The 23,657-nt window shown below is 42.8% G+C and overlaps 1 protein-coding gene across 1 annotated transcript; it reads left to right on the forward strand.

Moving 5' to 3' along the window:
- The first annotated feature begins 21,232 nt into the window (after window positions 1-21,232).
- LOC311060473 (uncharacterized protein) lies at window positions 21,233-23,438 on the forward strand. Its single transcript, XM_084078654.1, has 4 exons — window positions 21,233-21,399; window positions 21,531-21,659; window positions 22,162-22,360; window positions 22,996-23,438. Exons 1-4 carry the CDS (start codon window positions 21,247-21,249, stop codon window positions 23,328-23,330), a joined length of 816 nt encoding a protein of 271 aa, XP_083934780.1. The 5' UTR covers window positions 21,233-21,246; the 3' UTR covers window positions 23,331-23,438.
- Window positions 23,439-23,657: the final 219 nt, after the last annotated feature.

Below are 23,657 nucleotides of genomic sequence, written 5' to 3' on the forward strand. Positions count from 1 at the left end.
CTGGTGGGATTTTACGTCATTTGGATTCCTATCAATAAGTTGTTTAGTGGCCGTGCTATAGCAGCAAAAGAAGACACGAAACGCCTATAGTAGCCCGCTAGACCTAGAAACGCGCGGACCTCTCGGACCGTTGAGGGTGGTGTCCAGTCCCGCACCGCCACCACTTTCTCCGGATCGGGCCGCACTCCCTCCTTGTCCACTACATGGCCCAGGAATTGCACTTCTCTCCGCAGAAGTTTACACTTATCTAACCGCAGCTTCAGTCCATGTCTCCACAGGCGTTGGAAGACGAGCTCGAGGTGCTGTAGATGAGAGGAGAAGTCAGGTGAATACACTATAATGTCATCAAGATATACCAGCAAGGATTCTGTCACCTGACCACTCAGACACTGCTGCATCAGCCTCTGGAAAGTCGCGGGCGCATTACAAAGCCCGAACGGCATGCGCTGAAACTCGAACAGCCCCAGGGGGGTCGTAAAGGCGGTCTTCTCCCGGTCCCGGGGGTCCATTCCCACTTGCCAATACCCACTGGCCAGGTCCAACGTGGAGAACCATTGCGCCTTCGTCAGGCTGGTGAGCGTCTCTTCTATTCTGGGTAGGGGGAAGGCGTCCTTGTGCGTCACGGCGTTAAGCTTCCTGTAGTCGACGCAGAACCTCCAGCTGCCATCTTTCTTCTTAACCAGTACGATAGGTGCCGCCCACGGACTGCAACTCTCCTTGATGACTCCCTTCTCCAACATCTCATTCAGCAGGGTCTTCATCTCCCGGTACATGGAGGGCGGCAGCGGCCGGTGTCGCTCTCGTATGGGTGCCGCGTCTCCGGTCGGTATCTGGTGTTGCACGACGTCCGTCCGTCCGAAATCCTCGTCATGGATGGCGAACACCTTCTTCCACTTACACAACATCTCGTGTAACTCTCTCTTCTGCGCCTCCGGCAGGTCATCACGCTCCGTCAACACTTCCATCTCTTCGGGCAGGGTCTTCAGTGGTCCATCATCTTCCACACTGATTACGGCCACTTCCACCTCTCCGTCAGTCCCCAGGGACAGGCTCAGGTCCCTGCCGCCTCGGACGTCCGCTTCTTCCACCGGGTACAGCCTCCCCAGCTTCTGGTGGCGGTCCAGGACCAGACTATATGCGTGTGGGTTACACACTCGTATGGGAACACGTCCGTGGCGCACCGTGACGAGGGCACGGGCCACTCCCAAATCCTTTCCATCTGGCAAGGCTTCCATCAAGGCCTCGTAGTCCGCTCCATTTGGTCCTCTCCAAGCGCGGCCCCAGATCATCACTTCACTCTGCGCGGGGATTCGAATCTTCCGCCGGCCGACCGGCCACACATAACCTATAGACCCATCTTCGTTCGTCACTGCCTCCACCCTCCTACAGGTGGCGAATGCGTCCTTCCACAGCGTCCTTCCCTGCTGACATGGAAACACAGGCCTCCCAGGCCATTTAAAGAGGGCATGCCATACAGCGTTTACGACATTCATACCAATGATCAGCGGTTGAGTACAATGTTCATCTTTCACGATTACAACTCCCCTCCCTGGTATCTTCATTCCCTCCAGTTCTAGGTCCAATATGGCATAGCCAGTGTACGGTAAGTCAAGACCATTAGCGGCGCGTAATTTAAAAACAAGGGGCCCATTTCCCAACGTCAGGTGTGAGAATTTTTCCTCGAATAAGCTCTGCTGCATTAATGTGACCTGTGACCCAGTATCCAGTAACCCCCTTAAGTGGACCCCGCCCATAGTGATCCCAATAGTCGGACAGTCCCCAATAAACACTTCATTAGCCCTTGATCTGGCGAGTGCGCGCTGCACCCCTGTCTCCCGGACCTCGGCGACAGGGCGCACTAGTTTAAATGATTGGTGTCGGATTTACAAAATCTAGCAATGTGCCCGGACTGCCTACAAATCCTACAGATCGGCCTACCTCCCTCATCCCACTCGTTGCGTTGGTAAGGCTCCCGGCGTCGTTCAGGTGGGGGCGAAACGCGAGGTCGTGTATCGGTGGTGTTGGGTCGAAGGAGCGGTCGGATCTCCTTCATGAGCTCCTGCGTAAACCCCTGCATTTGCGATTTAACATCTTCCATGATCTCCTGTTTCAGTTTCTCTCTCCATTCAGGTTCCTGTGAGGTGGTTGGGATAGAGACAGGTTTAACAGCATGGCACAAGATTTCAGCAGCCCCTTCTCTTCTATGTTCAGTGTCTAGTAGGAAGGCCTCGTCTATTAGGGCGGCGAAGTCTTCTGTGGGGTTTCGACGGGCATATATTCTCAAGGCTTGACCCAGAGGGCCTTCAGACAGCCCTACAAGTAACTGCTCTCGCAGAATGGCATCGGAGGGAGCGGTGTCTGGGTCGAGCCGCCGCAGCCCGCAGAACAACTCTCTAAGCCTCAAAATATAAGCCTGCACACTTTCGCCTGCGCGTTGCGCACAGCCATAGAACAAGGCACGAGCCTGGGAAGCAGAAACGGATGATTTATATAAAGTGTCTAAACATTTAAAGACTTTGGCCACTGTATTTCGATCTTCCTTATCAATTACGCTAATTTGTCGCTTAGCTTCCTCAGTAAGGGTTTGTACTACAAAAGCAACTTTTTTCTCCTCTGATAAATCCTGAGTGCCCAATAATCCTTTAATCTGTTCTCTCCATTCTCTGTATTTCTCCTCACCCTCTATGCCCGAAAACTTAGGTAACCACGGTGCCCCTGGGTACCCTGGCATCATCATCATTTCTTTCTTTGTTCAACCAACAAAACACAAAGCAGCAAAACAGCAAAATTTCAATACAGTTTCTCTCAGGGATTTTTTTGTGTTGTTCTCTACCCAGTCCTGCCGCGCTACGCCAAATATGTGACGGTGGCCAGGTTGTCACATGTGACTTGCCACTTCTTTCTGGAATGCTGGCACTCTTTACTCTTTCTCAATAAATAAATAAATAACAATACACATTAAACTCACAATAATAAAATATCAGTTGCACAATAAAGTGCGGGGTGCGTAATTACTATGAGAATAATAATGATTGTCAAATACTGCAAGACTACGCCACCCTTTTGTTTAAGAGGTAGGGTCCTCTGTAACACTTTCTTAGGCTATTCACAGGTTTGAGTTTACCCAGGTAAGTATAACACTTTTGAATGAGAACAACACTTTATAAAATATCCCTCGGAGAAAACTGGACGGAAACAGGTTTGTATAAAAAGGTAATTAATTTTATTGTCCTAATACAACGGCATCTATAAGCCATAAAACAATGAAAAGCATAAACAAAAATATAACACTAAACACTAAAACCCTCAACCTCCTATGGCGCCCGCTAACTAACTAAAATACACAATCACAGGAACTCAACAACAAGGCTTAAAACACAGGGCTTGTGCAAATTTAGCAAATAAATATAAATCTAGCATAAAGTGCCTACTTCTGCTGAACCAGTAAAGTGACAGGTGCTGATTTAAAGTGCTAAATACTCATCACGGTTTGAATGCAAAAGGTGGGGAATGTCCTTATATGGGTGTAATGGATCGGGGGTTTAGGCCAGGAATCTCTGCCTCTTCAGTTCTTCGTATGCGCTGCCTGCAATTATAGAAACTAGAACCAGTTCATCTGTTCAATGTAACTTCACATGGGAGGTTTAGGACCGTGGTTTTATAAAGGTAACGTTGCATAGGAAGGTACTTACACGCACGCCAGACTTAACGTCTGGCTATGAGTGTGTAGAGCGCGCAACGTTATCGCCACTGGCCGTCTCCTCTGCTCCTTGGTTCGGTTCGTCTCCTTTTCCTCCCCGTCGCTCTCGTCTACCGCTGCGGCTTCTTGTCACTGGAAGCGGGCACGTCTCAGCTCACCGTCCGCTGCTTGTGGCTTGGTGCGTCTCGCTGTATCCTTGTTCTCCACCTTTGCTCCGTGGCTCTCCTATACCTGTGCACAACCTGCTCCCTCGGCTGTCACCTTCACACTGCCCTGTGTGCCTGTCTCTCTGCTGTCCAAATGCCCGCGCCCCCTTTTGAACAGTGTGGACCACACCCTATCCTACTCCCATTCGCTCTGCCAACAGCGTGACCTGGGGACATTGGCTGGCTGGAGTCACACGGTCAAAGTCATGCAGCCTATCATGGGGTTCATTGTCAAGTGTCTCAGGGACCGTGGGGAAATATATTGCCAGGTTAAAACGTTCAGTGAGAGATTACATAGGATACATTTAAGATGATGGTTATTTTCAGTGCATTATACAGGTTTTTACGCATCAATAAAGTACAAAATTTATTTTCATCACTGGTTTTTGACCCTGTCACATGTGTGTGTGTGTGTGTGTGTGTGTGTGTGTGTGTGTGTGTGTGTGTGTGTGTGTGTGTGTGTGTGTGTGTGTGTGTGTGTGTGTGTGTGTGTGTGTGTGTGTGTGTGTGTGTGTGTGTGTGTGTGTGCGTGCGCGTGCGTGCGTGCGTGCGTGCGTGTGTGTGTATATAGTGTTTTACTCATACTACAAGTAACAGAAAAACAATAGCTCTAGAGTGTCCAGATCAACTGTATTGACTATAATCCCTTCAGGCCAGAGATGTTGTGTTAATGTTTTTTTTTTTTTTTTTTTTTTGTAAGATATTTTTATAGATTTTTACATACATACAAAATACAAACACAGATAATACAAAAATTAAAAAGACAAAAAAAGATACAGCTCAGAAACAACATTTAAACAAAGATAAAAAGATGAGCAAGAACAAGATCACAGGTCAGACTAAGGCCGGTATGGGAATCCCCCAAGCACAGTGGCGGACAGCGTAGGTCCTATATGAGACAGATATGGATCCCAGATCTTATAAAAAGTGTCCAGTTTGGAATGCAACATACACGTAATGTACTCACAAGGGATACAGTCCATTACAATATTATGCCAGGCTCTTATGCATGGAGCATCGTCCTTGATCCAAAACAAGAGAATGTTCTTCCTGGCAGCGAACGTTAGCAGGTTAAATAATCTTTTATGTTTAATATTTACAATATGACCATCTGGGAGACCAAGTAAAAGAGACACAAGGGGTTTAAATCGATAGGAACACCAAAGATGGAAGTGAGTTCTATTACAATATCAGACCAATAGTTCCGAAGCTTCACACAGGACCAAATGCACCTGTCACTTTACCTGTTGGACTGACTTGATTTGAAATGTTTATTATCTTATTGTCTCCGCCAGGCCGAAGGCATGGCGAGAGAGTATGTTTTACCCTCCGTGCATCCGTGTGTCCGTGTGTGTGTGTGTGTGTGTGTGTGTGTGTGTGTGTGTCCTGTCCGTGTGTTAGCAGCTAATCTCCGGCACCGTTGGCCCGGTCGCTGCGAAACTGTGCACACACACTCCGTGGATGCCAATTCAGAACCTCTGGCTCAAATTTTTCACATGGGCCTGTTATAGCGCCACCTGGAGGCCGATTTGTGCAAAACCCATTTTTTTACATTACTCCTACAGATTGTATCCAAACGTCATGCAAATCGGTACACAGTATCTCTATAGTCATGTGATCAACACGGATCTGTCCGATTTCCCATATTCTATCCTCATTGGCTAAGGTTTGCTTCCAAAATTTGCAGGACTGGTCCGTTTTGAACAAAATGCCTCAAATCATGAACGCAGCTTGCGATTTCCGTGAAATTTCACAAACACATTCCCATTAGGCATTGGCCTGTTATAGCGCCACCAGCAGGTCTAATTTAGCAAAACATATTTTTGCAACAAAATGCCTCAAATCGTGAATGCAGTGTCCGATTGCCATGAACGACCTAAGAAGAAATGGCACCCTTTTCACATTGGCCTATTATAGCGCCACCAGGAGGCCCCAATAACGTACCTGACCTGGCGGAGATCAATGCTCCGAGGAGCACTTTTTCTAGTTTGGTCTTGGACTCTGTCTTGTGGCTGCATGGTGTTTATGAGCTTATTTAGTGTAGAGTAGGTCTAGTGTCAACACACTAATGTTGACATTCTGTCTGTCAGAGAACTATTACATGTTGGTTGATGGAGACCACAAAGGGGTCCCTGACTCCCTGGAACAAAACATTTTGAAATGGGGGTCCGCCGCCAAATACATATCTAAAAATGATTTCAGTATGTTTCAGTATGTTGCTACATGCAGTGGTGCTCCAACTTTTCCATGTCAAGGACCCCCAAAATGATATGTATTTCACCGCGGACCCCCATCTCAAAATATGTTGTTCCAGGGACCCCCAGAAGCACAGATCGGAGTTAAAAAAATGTTCGCTTTAAAAACACATATCAAATATTTGCAAAAGTGATTGAAGTAGCAGATCTACAAGCTCATAGCGCGGCACCGAGAGCCGCGCTATGAGCTTGTAGATCTGCTATTTTTTAATAGCCAAATAAATCATAAAATGATACAGATGCATTGCCGGTCTTAATGGATTAAGTACAAAAAAATAACACCTGGGAGACAGACAGACAGACAGACAGCCTCCCTTTTGAACAGAGATAAACAAGCTCTTTCATTGAATAGGAGCTCTAAGGTCTCTATTTAGATATGGAGAGACTTTATGAAACACATGCCTGTGAAGCACTCCTAACATTGATAAAAACATTCTTACGGTGGGTGTAGATTCTCTATTTTGACATGATAGTAGAGTGCTTCTCAAACATTTTAATTAAAAGGATCTACAGTTTGGTTGCAAGTTTAGGCCACGGACCCCCATAACTCTGAGAGTGTCTCTCTCTGAGACGGAGGTACAGACCTTTTAAGGGTCCATTTAGTTACAAACTACAATTTAGCTGGGGAACCACAAGGACCCACAAGGGTCCATTTGGTTCCATTTGTACACTCTCAGAGTATTCATTATTGTGAAATGTGTGATATAACAGTAATAACATCAAAACTATAATAACAGCAGATTATTGTGACTTACTGTATGTTACTGTTTTACAGTTCAAACAACAGCTGTAGACTGGATGGCCAGTGGAACCTCAGCTTCCATCAGAGGTGAGTTCTATTAAAACACATGAAACCAGCAAAATGACACTGGTTTAGTTACATCTGTGATCTTTATTAATATTATATATATTTTTTTTTTTACAGAACTGAGAATTGTTCTGATCGGGGGAAGACATGATGATAAACCCATTGGAAAGAGTTCAGTAGGAAACATCATCCTGGGCAGAGATGTTTTTGAAACAAACAGTAGAACAGTCAAGAGTGTCATGAGACAAGAGGTAGTGTCTGGTAGACAGGTCACTGTGGTCGACACTCCAGGATGGAGGTCTGCTTTACCCCTAGATCTGACCCCAAAACTGACTCAGTTAGAAATCCAACAGAGTGTGTATCTGTGTCCTCCAGGAGGACCCCATGCCTTTGTCCTAGTGATACCATTAGACGACAAATATGAAGGAACAGATATGTCAGTAGAGGAGCATTTGAGTCTTCTCCTCAGTGACCGAGTGTGGAAACACACTATTGTGGTGTTCACTGTAGCTGATAAAAACAAAATGAGATCTGATCTCATTAGATCTGACCCCGACTTTAGATATCTTACTGAGAAATGTCAAGGCCGCTTCCATGTTCTTAACATTACTGACAGAGGAGATAGAAGTCAGGTCACAGAGCTGATGGAGAAGATAGATCAGATGGTGACTAGTAATGGTTGTCACTATGAGACAGAAAAACACGTCTCAGAGGAACTGAAGGAGATGGAGAGAACTATCAGCAGAAGAGCAGAACAAAGGAGGGCAGACGCTCAGAAACAAACAACTGGACTTCCAAAAGATACTGGTATGTTTTGTTTTACTTTAATAATGGTAATATTTCATTAATCTCTGCCAGGAAGTTTATGAGTTCCTGTCTGTCTGTCTGTCTGTCTGTCTGTCTGTCTGTCTGTCTGTCTGTCTGTCTGTCTGTCTGTCTGTCTGTCTGTCTGTCTGTCTGTCTGTCTGTCTGTCTGTCCGTCCGTCCGTCCGTCCGTCCGTCCGTCCGTCCGTCCGTCCGTGAAATGAGACAAAATTTAAAAACTAGTGTTACCGAGACTAATTTTTCACACTCCATGTTTCTCCTAGGCTCTGTTTTGGGTGGTCCTTGACATGAAAAAAGTTTGAGAACCACTGATATATAGCAACTTAAGTAAAATAAAAAACTGTTAGGATTTAGAAGACACATGTAGAATTCACTGATTTAATGTTCATGATTAAAAAAAAATAGCAGATATACAAGCTCATAGCGCGACACTTGGTGCCGCGCTATGAGCTTGTATATCTGCTATTTTCTGCTATATGCTAAACAAGAGCTTGTGACTAAATAATAATTACATTACAGTAAATACATTGGAACACAGGCTGTTTTTTCTATTTCATATCAAACCGTGTCCATTTTGTCGACTAAAACTATGACGAAAAATGTTCATCCAATACCTTTTTATACTGATGAAAAAAAACAAAAAAAACATGGAAAAACATGGAATAAAAACTAAGCTATGATGACTAAAACTAGGACCAAATATATTTACAATTTCGTCAAAAAATAAATAAATAATGACTACAATGTTAGATGGAGGGACTGGTGTTCTTTCATGTCATTTTATTATGTCATTCTACAAGCTCACAACACGTCACAGACTTGTTGTGAGCTTGTAAATCGGCTATTTTCGGCACACAGCTAAGTATAAATCAGGCATTACAACGCTATCACAGCCCGCTAAAATACATATTTTTGTCTTCTAAATTAACTGTAGATCTAGTTGACCAAAATCATATGATACTAAAACTAAAACTAGACTAAAACTAAAACATTTCAAATGACTTAAATATGACTAAATCTAAATGGAATTTTATTCAAAAGACTATGACTAAAACTACAAACTAAAACTGATGACAATTATGGTTTTGGACATACAAGGTTTCCACCCGACAATGAGGATATGTGAAAATAAATGGAGGTACTTCCTACTGACAGTGTGTACTAGATAGATGAAGCTGATCAGTCCTGCGCACACACGCACGCACGCACGCACGCACGCACGCACGCACGCACGCACGCACGCACGCACGCACGCACGCACGCACGCACACACACACACACACACACACACACACACACACACACACACTGTTGCATGAGTGTAGTCTAGGTAGTAATGTACATTATTATTATTGTATGATGTCTCCTGGTGGATATTTGTTCTGAACTGTACACTGAACACACCTTTCTGCTGTTAATATGTTCAGCAAAACATATAGACCTGGACATTTTAGCCTTGTTTCTTAATCATATCAATCCTGGCATGCCTAATTTGCGCATGTTGTTATGCTGTAGGTGATCATTTCCATACAAATCTACAAGCTCACAACACATTGTGTTATGAGCTTATAGATCTGCTATTTTCACAATTTGTTTTGTGATGAATTGCGAAATAATATATAAATATAAATGTCTTAAGTGGTTAAATAAAAAGCTGTCAAAGTGAAAGTAAACAATCTTTTTCTCTGACAGGACTGACTGACCTCACGATTGTGTTGTTGGGAAGGCGTTGGTCTGGGAAGACTTCAGCAGGAAACACCATTCTGGGAGGAAGTGGTTTTAATGTTAGTCAGAGGTCAGCGCAGTGTGAGGTGAGACATGGTGAAGTATCAGGGAGACATGTGACAGTGGTGGACTCACCAGGCTGGTGGTACAACAGTCCACTACAGGACACCTCAGAGATGGACAAACTGGAGATCCAGAACAGTGTGTCTCTCTGTCCTCTTGGACCCCATGCTGTTCTTGTGATGGTTCCTCTTAATGAAGCATTCTCCAAAACACAGAGAGTAGCATTAGAGGAACACATGACACTTCTGTCACAAAGCGTGTGGAGTCATGCTATAGTACTGTTCAACTATGGACACTGTCTGAGAGACAGAAGCATTGAGCAGCACATTGAGGCTGAAGGAGAAGACCTCCGCTGGCTTGTTGACAAATGTGGGAACAGGTATCATGTCTTCAACAATCAGAAGACAGATGACACTCAGGTCACAGAGTTGCTGCGGAAGATAGAGCAGATGGTGACAGGAAACAGAGGTGGACACTATGAAGATGATGGAGATGTTTCAGAGACGTTGTCAGAGAGGAAGAAGATCACAGAGGAACATGTCCAGACATTCCTGACCAAGACAAAGAGACAAAGAACTGCTCTGGAAAATCTGTTTGAAGGTGATGTTTATCAAATGTGTGTGTGTGTGTGTGTGTGTGCGTGTGTGTGTGCGTGTGCGTACGTGTGTGCGTGCGTGTATCAGTATGTCTCTCTGTCCTTGACCATATTTATATTTATGAATAATGTATATTCTCAATATTGCACCACATTCTATATAAAATGATGCCGTACAAATGAAGCTTATTATTATAACACATGGGTCTTCAACAGGGGGTCCGGGATCCCTAGGGGGGCCTCAGAGTTACTAAAGGGGGGCTGCCAAATCTTTCTGTGATTGGAAGATTTTTTTTTTAACATTAACGACTTGAGCCCTAGCATCCCTATTCTGAGGGGAACATTAGCCAAAAACAGCAGATCTAAAGCTTGTACATAATGTGTGTGTGTGTGTGTGTGTGTGTGTGTGTGTGTGTGTGTGTGTGTGTGTGTGTGTGTGTGTGTGTGTGTGTGTGTGTGTGTGTGTGTGTGTGTGTGTGTGTGTGTGTGTGTGTGTGTGTGCGTCAGGAGAACATCAGAGTCTACCAGATGTGAAGGTGATGTTGGTTGGTGGAGAACAGTATCAGAGGAGCAGAGCTGGAAATGTCATACTGCAGGAGAACGTGTTTAAACTAACTCAATTCAAGGTGAGTAATATTATATGAATATTATGTTATAATGAATGACTTCACTCAAAGTAAGTAAACAGTAAAGTGATCAAATATGTTTTCTGAAGATAATGTAAAAGTATCTGCTGTCATGAATGTTCATTGATCATGTGATCAATGAACTGTCAGTGATCAAAACACACAGATGTTCATTTTCAAATGAACATGGAGTCCAACACGTGTAGATTCTCATCATGTCTGTAATCGTTAATGCAAACCATGACTGTGTGTTAGCTCGGTGGTTCTCAAACTTTTTCACGTCAAAGACCCCCAACACGATACATATTAGTCCGTGGACCCCCATTTGAAAAGATATATCAGGGACCCCCAGAAGGGAACATTATTATTGCGACCGTAGGTCGCACTTACTATAGAAACCTGCTCCAGGTGTCCGTCCTGTCCGTCCGTCACTCCGTCACACACGTCCGTCACACTTTTGCCCTGCTCATATCTCCGCACCCGTTGCCCCGATCCATGCCAGATTTTGCACACACACTCCTTACCTGCCAAACTACACCCAAACTACACCCCCAAACTACACCCACTTGGGGGTCCTCGGGGACCCCCAAGTGTAGAAAATGAGCACATGTGGACAAATTACCAAATGACCACCCCAACGGGGCTGCTCACGGGGCATTCCCGGGGACCACCCACTCCTAGTGCTCCAGAACGGATGCAAAAGTGGTGGCGCCCCCAGTGGAGGACCCCCTGCCACTGCAGCTCACATAAAATGCCGTAACTCGGGGGCTTGCCCCCCACAAACAATCCCTCCTTTGCCCACACAACTAGGAACCAATCGCCGTTACAGCCCTCTTCTGTATACATGTGACCTACGGTCGCTTATCTCCCGATTAGGGAGTCTTACTGGTAGCTATAGCAATGATTCTCAACCATTTTAACTTCAAGGAGCCACATATTTGATGCCATTTTTTATCTCTGGAACCCCAACTACACAGTAAAATCATCAGTGTTCATTTAACTCTGAGAGTGTACAAATGGAACCAAATGGACTTGTGAGCGTTCATTTGGTTGAATTTGTACACTCTCTGAGTTAAAGATTTATATTAAGGTCCCATTTGGTTCCTAACTTTTAATCATTTGGCTGGGTACCCCCTATTCACAAATAGCAGATACATGTATACAAGCTCGTAGCACGGCACCGAGTGCCGCGCTACGAGCTTGTAGATCTGGAAATGCTTTTATATCGTGATAATGTGTGCAAATCTTTTAATATATACTGTTTTAAAGCAAACATTTTTAACTAAAATCTATGCTTCTTGGGGTCCCTGGAACAAAATATTTTGCGAAGGGGGTCGGCGGCCAAATACGTATAATTTTGGGGGTCCTTGAGATGAAAAAGTTTGAGCACCACTGATATCGCAACATACGTTTTTTCAGAAAACTGTTGGGATTTAGAAGACGTTTGTAGAATCTGCTTCAGGTCTTAATGGGTTAAAGTCTCAAAAGCTTTTTTTAAAACTTAAAAGTTTGAAAATAGCCGATCTCCAAGGTCACAACGCGTCGCATCACGACACGTTGTGAGCTTGTAGATTTGCTATTTTCACTATATTTGCACGATATTGTTGTGTGACGAAGTATAAAATAACCCTTAAATGGTTAATGGTCTATGCGGTGATATATAACATTTCTTTATATTTAAAAAAAATCTGCACAACTCTATTATTTGATTAATTGAAAAAGTAATTGATAATAAATGCTACATAAATAATTCATACTTTTTGCAGCCCTAGTTAACTGTCACTGTTAATTATTCTGTTTACTTCCATACAGTAGCTCTATGCTGGTACTGATTATTAACCTGTGTGGACAAAGTACTCAACCCCAGTATTTGAGTCAAAGTATAGATACTCCTGGTCAAATATTTACTCAACTACAAATGAAAGTTGAGTAATGATGCTCTCTGTTTAATAAAGTGCTCAGAACATCCCCTGTGGAGAATGTAGAATGTCAAATTCACTTGACTTATGCACACCTGTATGTCAAGCTTTTTTCAGTTTCAGAAGTCAGATTATGCCATATTAATCAAATATTACTGTGGCATTGTTAGACAAAGTGATGGAGAATAATATATTCACTGAGTTAATTTCTGGTAAGCTTGAAGAGGAACTCAGTGAAGACAGCATAGAGTGAATGTTGTTATTATCACTAACATACAGTAAACTTCATATTCCAGGAGTTTAAAACCCAGACTAAACTGACAGAATGTGTCAGAGAACAGAGTGAAGTTGCTGGAAGAAAAGTGAGTGTGGTGAACTGTCCAGACTGGTCGACTACACCTCCATCACAGAAGACCAAAGACGTCCTTCTACACGGTGTGACTCTGTGTTCTCCTGAACCCCATGCTGTCCTGTTGACTGTTGATGTCAAGTCCAGTTTCTCTGAAGCTGACAGGAGATCAGTGGAGGAACACATGGAGCTGCTGGGGGACAGAGTCTGGAGACACACTCTGGTTCTGTTCACACAGGGATGGTGGCTGGGAGAGAGACGTGTTGAGGAGTACATAGAGTCTGAAGGAGAACCTCTGGGGTGGATCCTGGAGAAAAGTGGATATAGATACCATGTTCTAAACTCCACCAAGTGGGACATTTCAGAAGTCACAGAGCTGATGGAGAAAATAGAAGACATGGTGATGAGGAACAGAGGACACTTTGGACTTTGGAAAAGATTGAACGTAAGAACAGAAGAACAATGGAAGAAGAGAGAGCAGAAGATGATAGAGAGGATGTTGAAGACTGTGGGCACAAAGCCAGAAGAACCAACCCTACCAGCTGTCAGGAGAAGGAGCAGCATGGACTGGCTTCCACCGAGTAGTGAGTATCAATGTCCTGTGTACAGCATATCATCACTGACATGTAGAGATGTTGTGCTGGGTTGCAGGGTTTTCACATCTTTTTATTATCATTGTAAATGTCTTGCTGTCTGTTGTCTTCTGTTCCAGTGAGTGGTGGAACACACTCTTCAGGATTTGACACCATGAGTGAAGCTCCTACCTGGACTGATGCTGATGTAAGAGTGAGAGAAGAAGATGTTTCATGGATGAAACTTTAGTCTGACATCACAATCACACACATTTTAATTCTCATTTCTTTACTTTATATTTAATTGTATTCTAAGTCTGTGATGAAGGAGCCAGTAGAATCAACCCTACCAGCTGTCAGAAGAAGGAATAGCATGCAGTGGAATCCTCCAAGCAGTGAGTATCAATATCCTATTTACAGCATATCATCACTGTCAGGTGGAAATGTTCAATATTTTTAGAAGGGAAGAAAACCTGTTTCAATGGATCCAATGTAGTTATTATTCATTCTTCATTGGTTCAATATTTATAAAACCCACAGACAGAATATTGTCACTACTTTAGTGTGACTCTCTTGTTTGACAATGTAGAGCATACATTTATGAGAAAAACATAAAAAGATGAAATATGCAAATACGGCTATCTGCCCGACAGCAATGACTTATAATCGTGTGTGTGTGTGTGTGTGTGTGTGTGTGTGTGTGTGTGTGTGTGTGTGTGCGTGCGTGCGTGCGTGCGTGCGTGCGTGCGTGCGTGCGTGTGTGTGTGTGTGTGTGTGTGTGTGTGTGTGTGTGTGTGTGTGTGTGTGTGTGTGTGCGTGCGCGCAAATAAGAACATAACATAAGATTGGGTGGATGTATTTTCATAAAACTTGGAGGTAATGATCTGTCTGTTGTCTTCTGTTCCAGTGAGTGGTGGAACACGCTCTTCAGGAGTTGGAACCATGAGTGAAGTTTCCAGCCTGGCTGACACTGATGTAAGTGTGAGAGAGGAAGATGTTTCATGGATAAAACATAAATCACACTCATGTTTATTCTCATTTCTTTACCGTATAATGTTCATACTTGATCCTTGTAACAGATTTATTGTGTACATTTTGACATCATACATGATCATTGTAAGAACACTGATTTCTTTTATATCTTTAATCATGGTATTTTGACATCATACATGATCATTGTGAACACAGTAATATTTGTTCCTTTTTCCTCCCTGGCTTTTATGTCTTTATTAATATTACATTACATTTAGTTAGACATATGTGTGATGTTTATTAATTGACAAATTAAAATATATTTGACCATATTTTTCCATTGTTGGTTTTATACAAAAGATAAATCAGATTTAAGTGCAGATGATTGATATACCATCTGGCCAATATATTAGGGTGATATTTGTGTTTTTCACGAATTACATTGTCAGTGTTACCTCTTACGTGTCGATAATGGTCACACAAATGGCATATCAGTCTGGCTCTGGTCTAAACATGTTATATTTTATACGTTTTTACAGTCTTATGAGCTTTCATTGAAGTGAACATGTATTTCAACGATATTACAATAATTGTACAAGCTCAAGTTTAATGTTTTATGTTGTTTGATGGATCCTGTATTAATGTAGGCCTACACTGTTATGTTTCAGGCTTCTTACAGAGGACACTTTGGACCTTCGTCTTCATCACTGGAGACACGACAGTTTAAAAGACTGACAGGAAAGAAAACTTTAACACCAGAAGAATGGAAGAAGAGAGAGGAGGAGGTGATAGAGAGGATGTTGAAGTTTGTGATGATGGAGCCACAAGAACCAAGTAGTGAGTCTTACTTTTATCCTCTTGTGGACATGAATTAGGCCTACTTACTAAAATGTGTGTGGGTATGTGCATGCATGCATGCGTCCTTGCATAAAATAACAAGAATGGACGAGTGGATTTCATGAAACCTGGAGGGAATGATCAGTAGGCTGATTTGAAGAGATTATTAACTTATGGGTGTAAAAGGTCAAAGGTCAAAATGACATCATGGTTCATATGTGAGGAACAGAGACATGTAGAGATGTTGTGCTGGGCTGCAGGGTTTTCACATCTAGGTGTGTTTTTATTATCATTGTAAATGTCTTGCTGTCTGTTGTCTTCTGTTCCAGTGAGTGGTGGAACACCGTCTGAAACAGGAAGTTCATACTGCTGGTCACCTGCCAAGGTCTCTGATTGGCTGAAGAGACATCCTGGACCAATAGCGGCCTCTTCAGGATATGACACCATGAGTATAGCTCCCAGCCAGGCAGACACTGATGTGATGAGTGTGAGAGATGAAGATGTTTCATAGATTAAACTTCAGTTTGACATCAGTCTCACACATTTTATTTCTTATTTATTTCATTAAGAGAAACATAAGAACACATTAATGTCACATTAATTCTGACCATTCCAAAAAGCTACATATCTTCACAAGGCAACTATTTTAACAACAATCTCAACTATATAAAATGCTATTATTATAGTTGCATGTACAGCAGACCAGGAATTATCTATCCATCTATCTACACACACACACGCACGCACGCACACACACACACACACACACACACACACACACACACACACACACACACACACACACACACACACACACACACACACACACACACACACACACACACACACACACAGTGTGTACATTAAAGGGAAACCCAGCCGATCCTCAGCCCATAACCCACCAACTCCGATGTGAGGAGAACAACAACTCAGTTCAGCAAGAAAGACCCAATGCATTTACTCAGCATGATATACTTACTCTATGTATTGCTGTTGGTGATCCTAAATTATCTTGTTTTTTTTTAAGATGGAATACCAAGGAGCGGTGCTGATCTACGAGGATCTGCAGAGTAGTGATGGTCACACTTTCCGCATCTACCTCACCCACAGCTACAGTTCAGACTATGAAGTGAGTATGGCACCAAGATGAAGAAAGAAGGATTTCATGTGTGCTTCCACTTTAGCATTGGGCCAAAAAACGGGCTATTCTTTTCTATCATAATCACAAGATTACACACACACACACACACACACACACACACACACACACACACACACACACACACACACACACACACACACACACACACACACACACACACACACACACACACACTGTATATACAGTGGTGGGCAGGTGTTATCTGTCTCTCTGTGGGTATGTCTGCGGCGGTCATGCAGATATAGCCATATAGGGACTGATGCGACGCATTGTCAATGCAATAACACATCAAGGACGGGCACACTTGACTTTATTTCAACTATTTCAACATGGTATTATGATAACCTGTCAATCTACAGTATCTTCTAAATGGCTAGAATCTACAGTACTGTTTTTTTCTTCCCTACTCTTTCTACCCTGACTCCTGTCTTCCCTCCTTGTTCCATTCTGTCATCATCTTGTCCATATGTTGCCCTTGTGTGTGGCAGGACATAAAGAGGGAGTTGGAATCAGAGACGGGGCGTTTCAGCAGAGTTCAAAAGAATGCTACTTGTACACTGGTAGATGGGAAGTACCATCTCACCAGTGAGCCAAGAGGGGAAATTCACCCCAAGGTGTGTTTGTCTCTATGGTAATTCAGCGAGGACCACAATGAAAGTGTTTTACTCCTTTGCTGTTAGCATTTATGTCTAGTAAAGTTTTCAATCAATCAATCAATCAATCAATCAATCAATCAATCAATCAATCAATCAATCAAAAGCTTACCGTAATGCATTGCAGCGCCATGTTTTGCAAAGGTGGAGATAGGTGTAGCTATTGACATGTATGTATTTATTGAAAATGCTTGATACAAGTTCATTATTAATAATATGTGTCATTATTAATAATATGTGTAATATGTGCAGGTCTTGCCTTTCACCCTGGAACAAACAGAGTTCAAAGGCTACTTTGAAGTACACTATGACTATGAGCTGTCACCTCCCTTCAAATTTAATCTTAAAGCGAGTGGTACTGATGATCCTGCTTGGACTGCAACCATTCAAGAAGGTACCTATATGTACACTGTTGCATGTCTACTTGAAAGTCTGTTTATTCATATATTTGTAACTTTGCAGTGCATTTCTGAATAATGATGCCTGTCTTTTGTTCTCGTATCAGGTGACCTGGGTATTAAGGAGAAAAACACAAGCAAAAGGGAAAACAAGTGTAAGTATGTCATTTTTTTAGTTTGCTTTGTGTGATATCAGGACTTTCAGCATTATAGAACCAGACAATAATTTCCATGTGATTTTGCATTCAGTATCCTTATTCATGACCACGAATTTTGTACAATGGCTGAGAGGTGTTGTGTTAGAGAGGATTCCACGTTACCAGAATACATTAGATTTTATGTTGGAACTGAAAACTGGGAGGGATTGTATCGCTTGTGACGTCACGTGCGGGGTCAAATCAGTTTGGCCTGTTTTGAGACCAATTTACATAAAACCCCAAATATGCTGTGAAAGCCGGAGTGCTCAAACTGGGGTATTTTGGGGATAGAAGAGAGGTAGGGGAGACCAAAAACACACAAAAAAGGACAAGTTAAAATTCATGGTGTAGACCCTTTAAGAGAAGACTGCGCAAGCCATTATCCCCAATGCAATCGTATGCTCTCTCCCTCTCTGCCAGTGTTGCCAGGTCTGCTTATTAAGCCATTGCGAGCCATTGCGATTTATTATTTTAAAATAGCTGACATATATATGTTTGAAGTGCTCATGTGGCCTATAGTCGCTTCTTTTGGGCTTGTTTTCATAGACCTGGTTGCTCATTCCTCTCTCAAAATCTGGCAACACTGCTCTCTGCCCATGGAAGAGAGACGTTGCCTTGGCATAAATTTATATTTGATACACAGAATTATCACTCACACATTGCTGGCCAAGATAGCGCCGCCCATGGCTGCTGTGGTGTTGGGGAGTGTTGTTTCTGTCTGTTGTAAACTGTGCTCCGCTGTACCAAATCAAATTCCTAACATGTTCACATGTCATGGCAATAAAGTATTCGGATTCTGATTCTGGTTATAGAGACCTTTAAATTACAGCAATCTGCTTGTGTTCTGGATTAATCTATACTCTTCTTAACTCTGCAGCCACACTGGGGCGCCGAAAGCATTGGACACTATATCTGACATTTGCTTCATACGCTGTAGCCTTTGATTGCCTTTGAATAAAACCATATTTGATCGACATAATTATCACCCACATGTTGCTGATTATAGATAATTTTATATTATTGTGATCCGTTCATTATTTCCTGGGCAGTGGATTAATGAAACTGAATGTAACGAATGGCATCGTGCGATGGAAGGCACAAATCATTGTCTGCTTTGATCATCATCTATCATCTTATATAAACACAATTGACACAAGGAATTGACACTCTCACTTCTGCTGATTATAGGAAAATTAGAATCACAGAGATTTGTTGAGAATTAGGAGAGAGAGAGCCTTTGCATGTTGTGCTATTGAGCGCCCGGCCGACTCCCGACATGTCAATATGCATTTCTCACTAACATTTTATAAGACACAGTGGAGCGTAAATCTTTGCATTGAAATATTAGCTCTCTTCTGCCACACAAGACTAGACTTCCTGTGAGAGACATCCTTCTTTTACCCTGTAAGCCTCCAAGCTGCCTCTGACCCATTAGCTATCCACTGTCTTTTTTCTTCACAGACGCCTTGGTGCAGTGGGTGGAGATGATGAAGATAGAAAGTGGTGAGGAAGGTAAAAACACACACGCACGCACGCACGCACGCACACTCACGCACGCACGCACGCACGCACGCACGCACGCACGCACGCACGCACACACACACACACACACACACACACACACACACACACACACACACACACACACACACACACACACACACACACACACACACACTTAATCAATTATACAGTGGACTCTAAAGGTCCTTACATACCGGCGAATATAGCGAATATACGCAAAATTCAGACTCGTTCCGAATAATTAAAAGACGCTTTTTCGCTTCGCTTTTTCGCTTTTTCGCTCCATGTACGGAGCCATTGACTTTATAAGGTTTAAAAAAAAAACGCATTATTCGCACGAAAAAATCGCCCCGGTGTGTAACAACCTTAAGTCTTGGGATATTTGGCGGCTACCAATGATATAAGAGGTTGCACCAGATTTTTCAAGCCGTTTAGCTACTTTTTTGGCATCCCAAGTTGTTGGACGCCTCTTACAACCAACCTACAGTATGTACATGTCCTAGGCTGCCAAAGATAAAGACAAGTAGATTGTACCTATAATCTAGCTCTGTGATGGTATGGAGGAGCGGCTGGCATTTAGCTCGCACGCACGCACGCACGCACGCACGCACACGCATACGCACACACACACAGTGATAAAAACATGTTGACTATCTGTCCCAAACCCCAATCTCATTTGTCTATATTATCCTTGCATCCAAGAATCTAATGCTCAGGAATCCAGTCATTGTCCTGGGGCCTCTTTGAAACACAGAGGAGACCACAGACCCCTGCCTCGTTCCCACAGTGTTATTGACATCACCAGTAAGGAGAGAGAAAAGACTCATAGAGGATTCACTCGGTCTCTCAGCTCACCTCACTTGGTTTTAGAGGTACGCTTTATTTTGAGGAGCAACCTTTACTTCGACCCCCCCCCCCTAAGATTACAATGTTGCAATATTTAACAATTAACAATTATAACTAATCAATATCTTTATCGTTTTCTATTTTAAGCCCATTACAGAATTTGCACCAGAAATCTGTGAAGACGAGAGAGAGAAAAGATACCGGTATCAACCATTTTTCCCCCTAATGTTCATCTTATAATGTAGATGAGAGCTTCAGCTTTTTTATTATTATTATTATTATTATTATTATTATTATATTTCTTTCTTTCTTTCTTTCTTTCTTTCTTTCTTTCTTACAAAAAAATATCTTTATTTCTTACAATAAAATCACTTAAAACTCCTTTTCAATTATGTCCTGTTCCGGTTCAGATGCCACCACCAGGCTGGCCTGTTCCATTGCAAGGAGACAAACTTGGTGTTTGGGATGGAGGGGGAGGGAGAGGTGCTCTATAAGACAGCTCACTGGAACCCAGGCTTTCTACATCACACAGGAAAGAGGGCTGCTGGGCCGCTCTATCAGATTACCTGTGTGAGAGGCTCTGCCTATCAACTGCACCTCCCTCACTGTGAAGTCAGAGAACGTAAGGGCTACAGTTAAACTTTGTAAAGAGGATCACAGTTCACAGTTGCTGCTGATTAGCTCAGCAGCAGAGTTGAACACATGGAGGTGTCATATGGGGTTTCTGTTCAAATCTGCTGCTGAGCCAATCAAATTAAACGATGGTAAACTGAACCGGCACAAGAAATGGGAATGCCACCTTCTGGAAAAGGGATCTACAGTTATGCACAGAGTTTATTGGCAGTCTAACACAAGCCCTGGTTAATGGTTGCTAATCCAAAGAAATGCTTTTTATTTGCCCCCCCCATAGAGTACAGGCAGCAGTTATTTCATGTCGCTCATATAACCAAAAAGGGACGTGTGACATTCAGACGGCCCAACATGATAACAGAGACGCACGTTATAATCAACATCATGGGGTTCTGTGAATGTGGTCTGGTCAAGGACAAGGGTGCTCCCATCAACCCTGTTAGAGCTCTGGTGTTTCCGCTGTACCAGTATGACCCTGATGATGAGGAATCCACTATTAATGTGTTGATGCTGACGGCGCAAGTTAACATCAAGGAGGTGAGCTGTTCTGAACATTTAATAAAAAAAACAACTACTAATTTGGGGGAATATAAACATAAAAACAAATGAACATAAATGAATGTGAATGTCCCCTATACCCTAAATGTGATCCACCTTCTCTACTGTAGGTTATAGCTGACAGGGAGTTGCTGTATCGTGTTAAAGAAACTTTAATCAACGTGAATCCGGAGTGTAAGCTGATCCCTGAACAGAACTACTGCCTGACTGTTCATCCAGATTATGAATTGCAACCTAAGGTAAAATAAATGACTATATTCTCTTTGTTGAAGATAAAGTTACGTGGCAGCCGACAATGTAAAATCCTCCAATAATGTAACTTGGCATTGATTTTGGGGCCGATCTTCTCGTAGGACTCCTTTACTATTTCCAGTAGTTATTTTCCTTTCCCTACTGAGTCTGCAACTAGAGCAATGTCATCTAGGTAGTCGAGGTCGGTAATCATGATGGGATGTACTCGCTTAGTCTTCCTCGGGACCAACGCGACCCCAGTGCCTCCCTGCTACCGATTGCGATCCACAGGCCATCACTAAGATAAACAGGAAGAGGGCTAGGGTATCACTTTTACTACAGTCAGGCACGTTGTGGGGAAATGAGCCACGGGGGGGGGGGGGGGGGGGGGGGTAAATACTGGTTCTGAGAGAAATACAGACAGAGTTTAGCTGCTGGGGCCCCTGTAGAATATAATAGTTGTTATTTATTTAATATGTTAAAACACGTATGTCTATTTGTTTGACACAGGAAGCAGAATTCTATGAGGATCACAACAACTGTTGTGCCCCCAAATTTGTGGTGACGTTGACAGACAAATGTAAATGCCTGGAAATGAGGCTGACTGAAATGAAAGGTTCAGGAAACAAACAGTCCCAGAACCCTGCAATTGTGTGGAAACGCCGGGTTAAAATACCAAATGGCCCATGGAACAATATACCTCATTCTGGTGAGAATACTGTGGATAACCAATGAATTGAAAACAATGCATTTGTTTATGATAGAATTTTGATTATTGATTGGTCCAGTGGTGCCAGAGATGAACCGTTCACAGACACACAAACAGACTGGCGAAAACAATAATCTCCGGCCTGGCAGAGATAATAATCTGATTAATACCCAATGACATTATTAAACTGAATTATCAGAATTATCTATAATCATTCATTCAGCTACTACTTTAATAACTATAATTATTTCATATAGTTTAATATTTAACTATGAAATATCAATTAGAACATACTGCAATAAGGATTGGATCCACCCACCTCACCTGCTGTCACTCCCTCTCAATCCATAATCACACCTGCCCTCACTCACTGCCCTCAGACTCATTAGTCTGAACCCGCTTGTTGCTGCTTGCAGCTATATTTTCCATTTGATTTCAGGAAAGGGTCTGGCCTACAGGCCTGTATGGGCAAATTGGGAGCTGGGCTGGATTAGTATACCGTTGACTGACAACCCCTTCAGCCAATCAGCAGTTTGGTCCCCTTTGGCTTTGGCTTATTTGTGACTTGATCCATGTTGGAGCTTTTTAGGTGCACGTTTTCTTTTAAATTGCCAATAAATGACTCTTTCCTTCAGAAAACCATCCAGACGTCGGCCCCACTCAGCCAAACGTGTCGACAACGATGATGACATCACAGGAATCGGAGACGTTGCTGTCCGTGCGAACAGAGTTTGTTGCGCGAGTGTCAGATCCCGTGCTCAATTGTCTGCTGGACAAACTACTGGAAGAGAAGGTTCTCAACTACGAAGAGATGAACTCCATCAGATCGAAGGCATACAGCCAAGAGAAAGCGAGGCAATTCATCGACATGGTGATAAATAAAGGGAATCAAGCATCTCTGAAGATGATCACTGCACTTCATCAACTGGATCCCAACCTTCATCAGCAACTGGGTTTGGACAAACTTTGATTTGTCATTAATAGAATCCTGTTCTGTTGAGGATCATAATGATGACTATCTGATGACTAGAAATGATCTGATCAGCAGGATATCACATCTCTGGGATGTTTTCTCAGGACGTTTTACATTCAGAACATTTCATTTGACCCATACGTTTCCCTCCTGGACCTGATTGTAATGTGTTCTGATTTGTACCACATAGTTTCGTCTTGTGGATGCATCAAGTTTTCTGTATTTGGGGGATTTGGGGGATGCGGCCATTGAACCCTTTTGCTATTTTTAATCCCTGATTGATTTTGATTTACTTGAATGATGGTGAATTGCAATTTTAAAATC

This window comes from Gymnoscopelus microlampas (assembly GCF_963454915.1).
Source record: "Gymnoscopelus microlampas genome assembly, chromosome: 14".
In the NCBI taxonomy this organism is placed as follows: Eukaryota; Metazoa; Chordata; class Actinopteri; order Myctophiformes; family Myctophidae; genus Gymnoscopelus; species Gymnoscopelus microlampas.

Excerpts from the sequence above, each read along its gene's own strand:
- LOC311060473 (XM_084078654.1), top strand. The coding sequence starts at position 21,247 with ATGGGGTTCTGTGAATGTGGTCTGGTCAAGGACAAGGGTGCTCCCATC. Across the intron at positions 21,400-21,530 it reads CGCAAGTTAACATCAAGGAG|GTTATAGCTGACAGGGAGTT; the intron begins GTGAGCTGTTCT and ends TCTCTACTGTAG. Across the intron at positions 21,660-22,161 it reads ATTATGAATTGCAACCTAAG|GAAGCAGAATTCTATGAGGA; the intron begins GTAAAATAAATG and ends TGTTTGACACAG.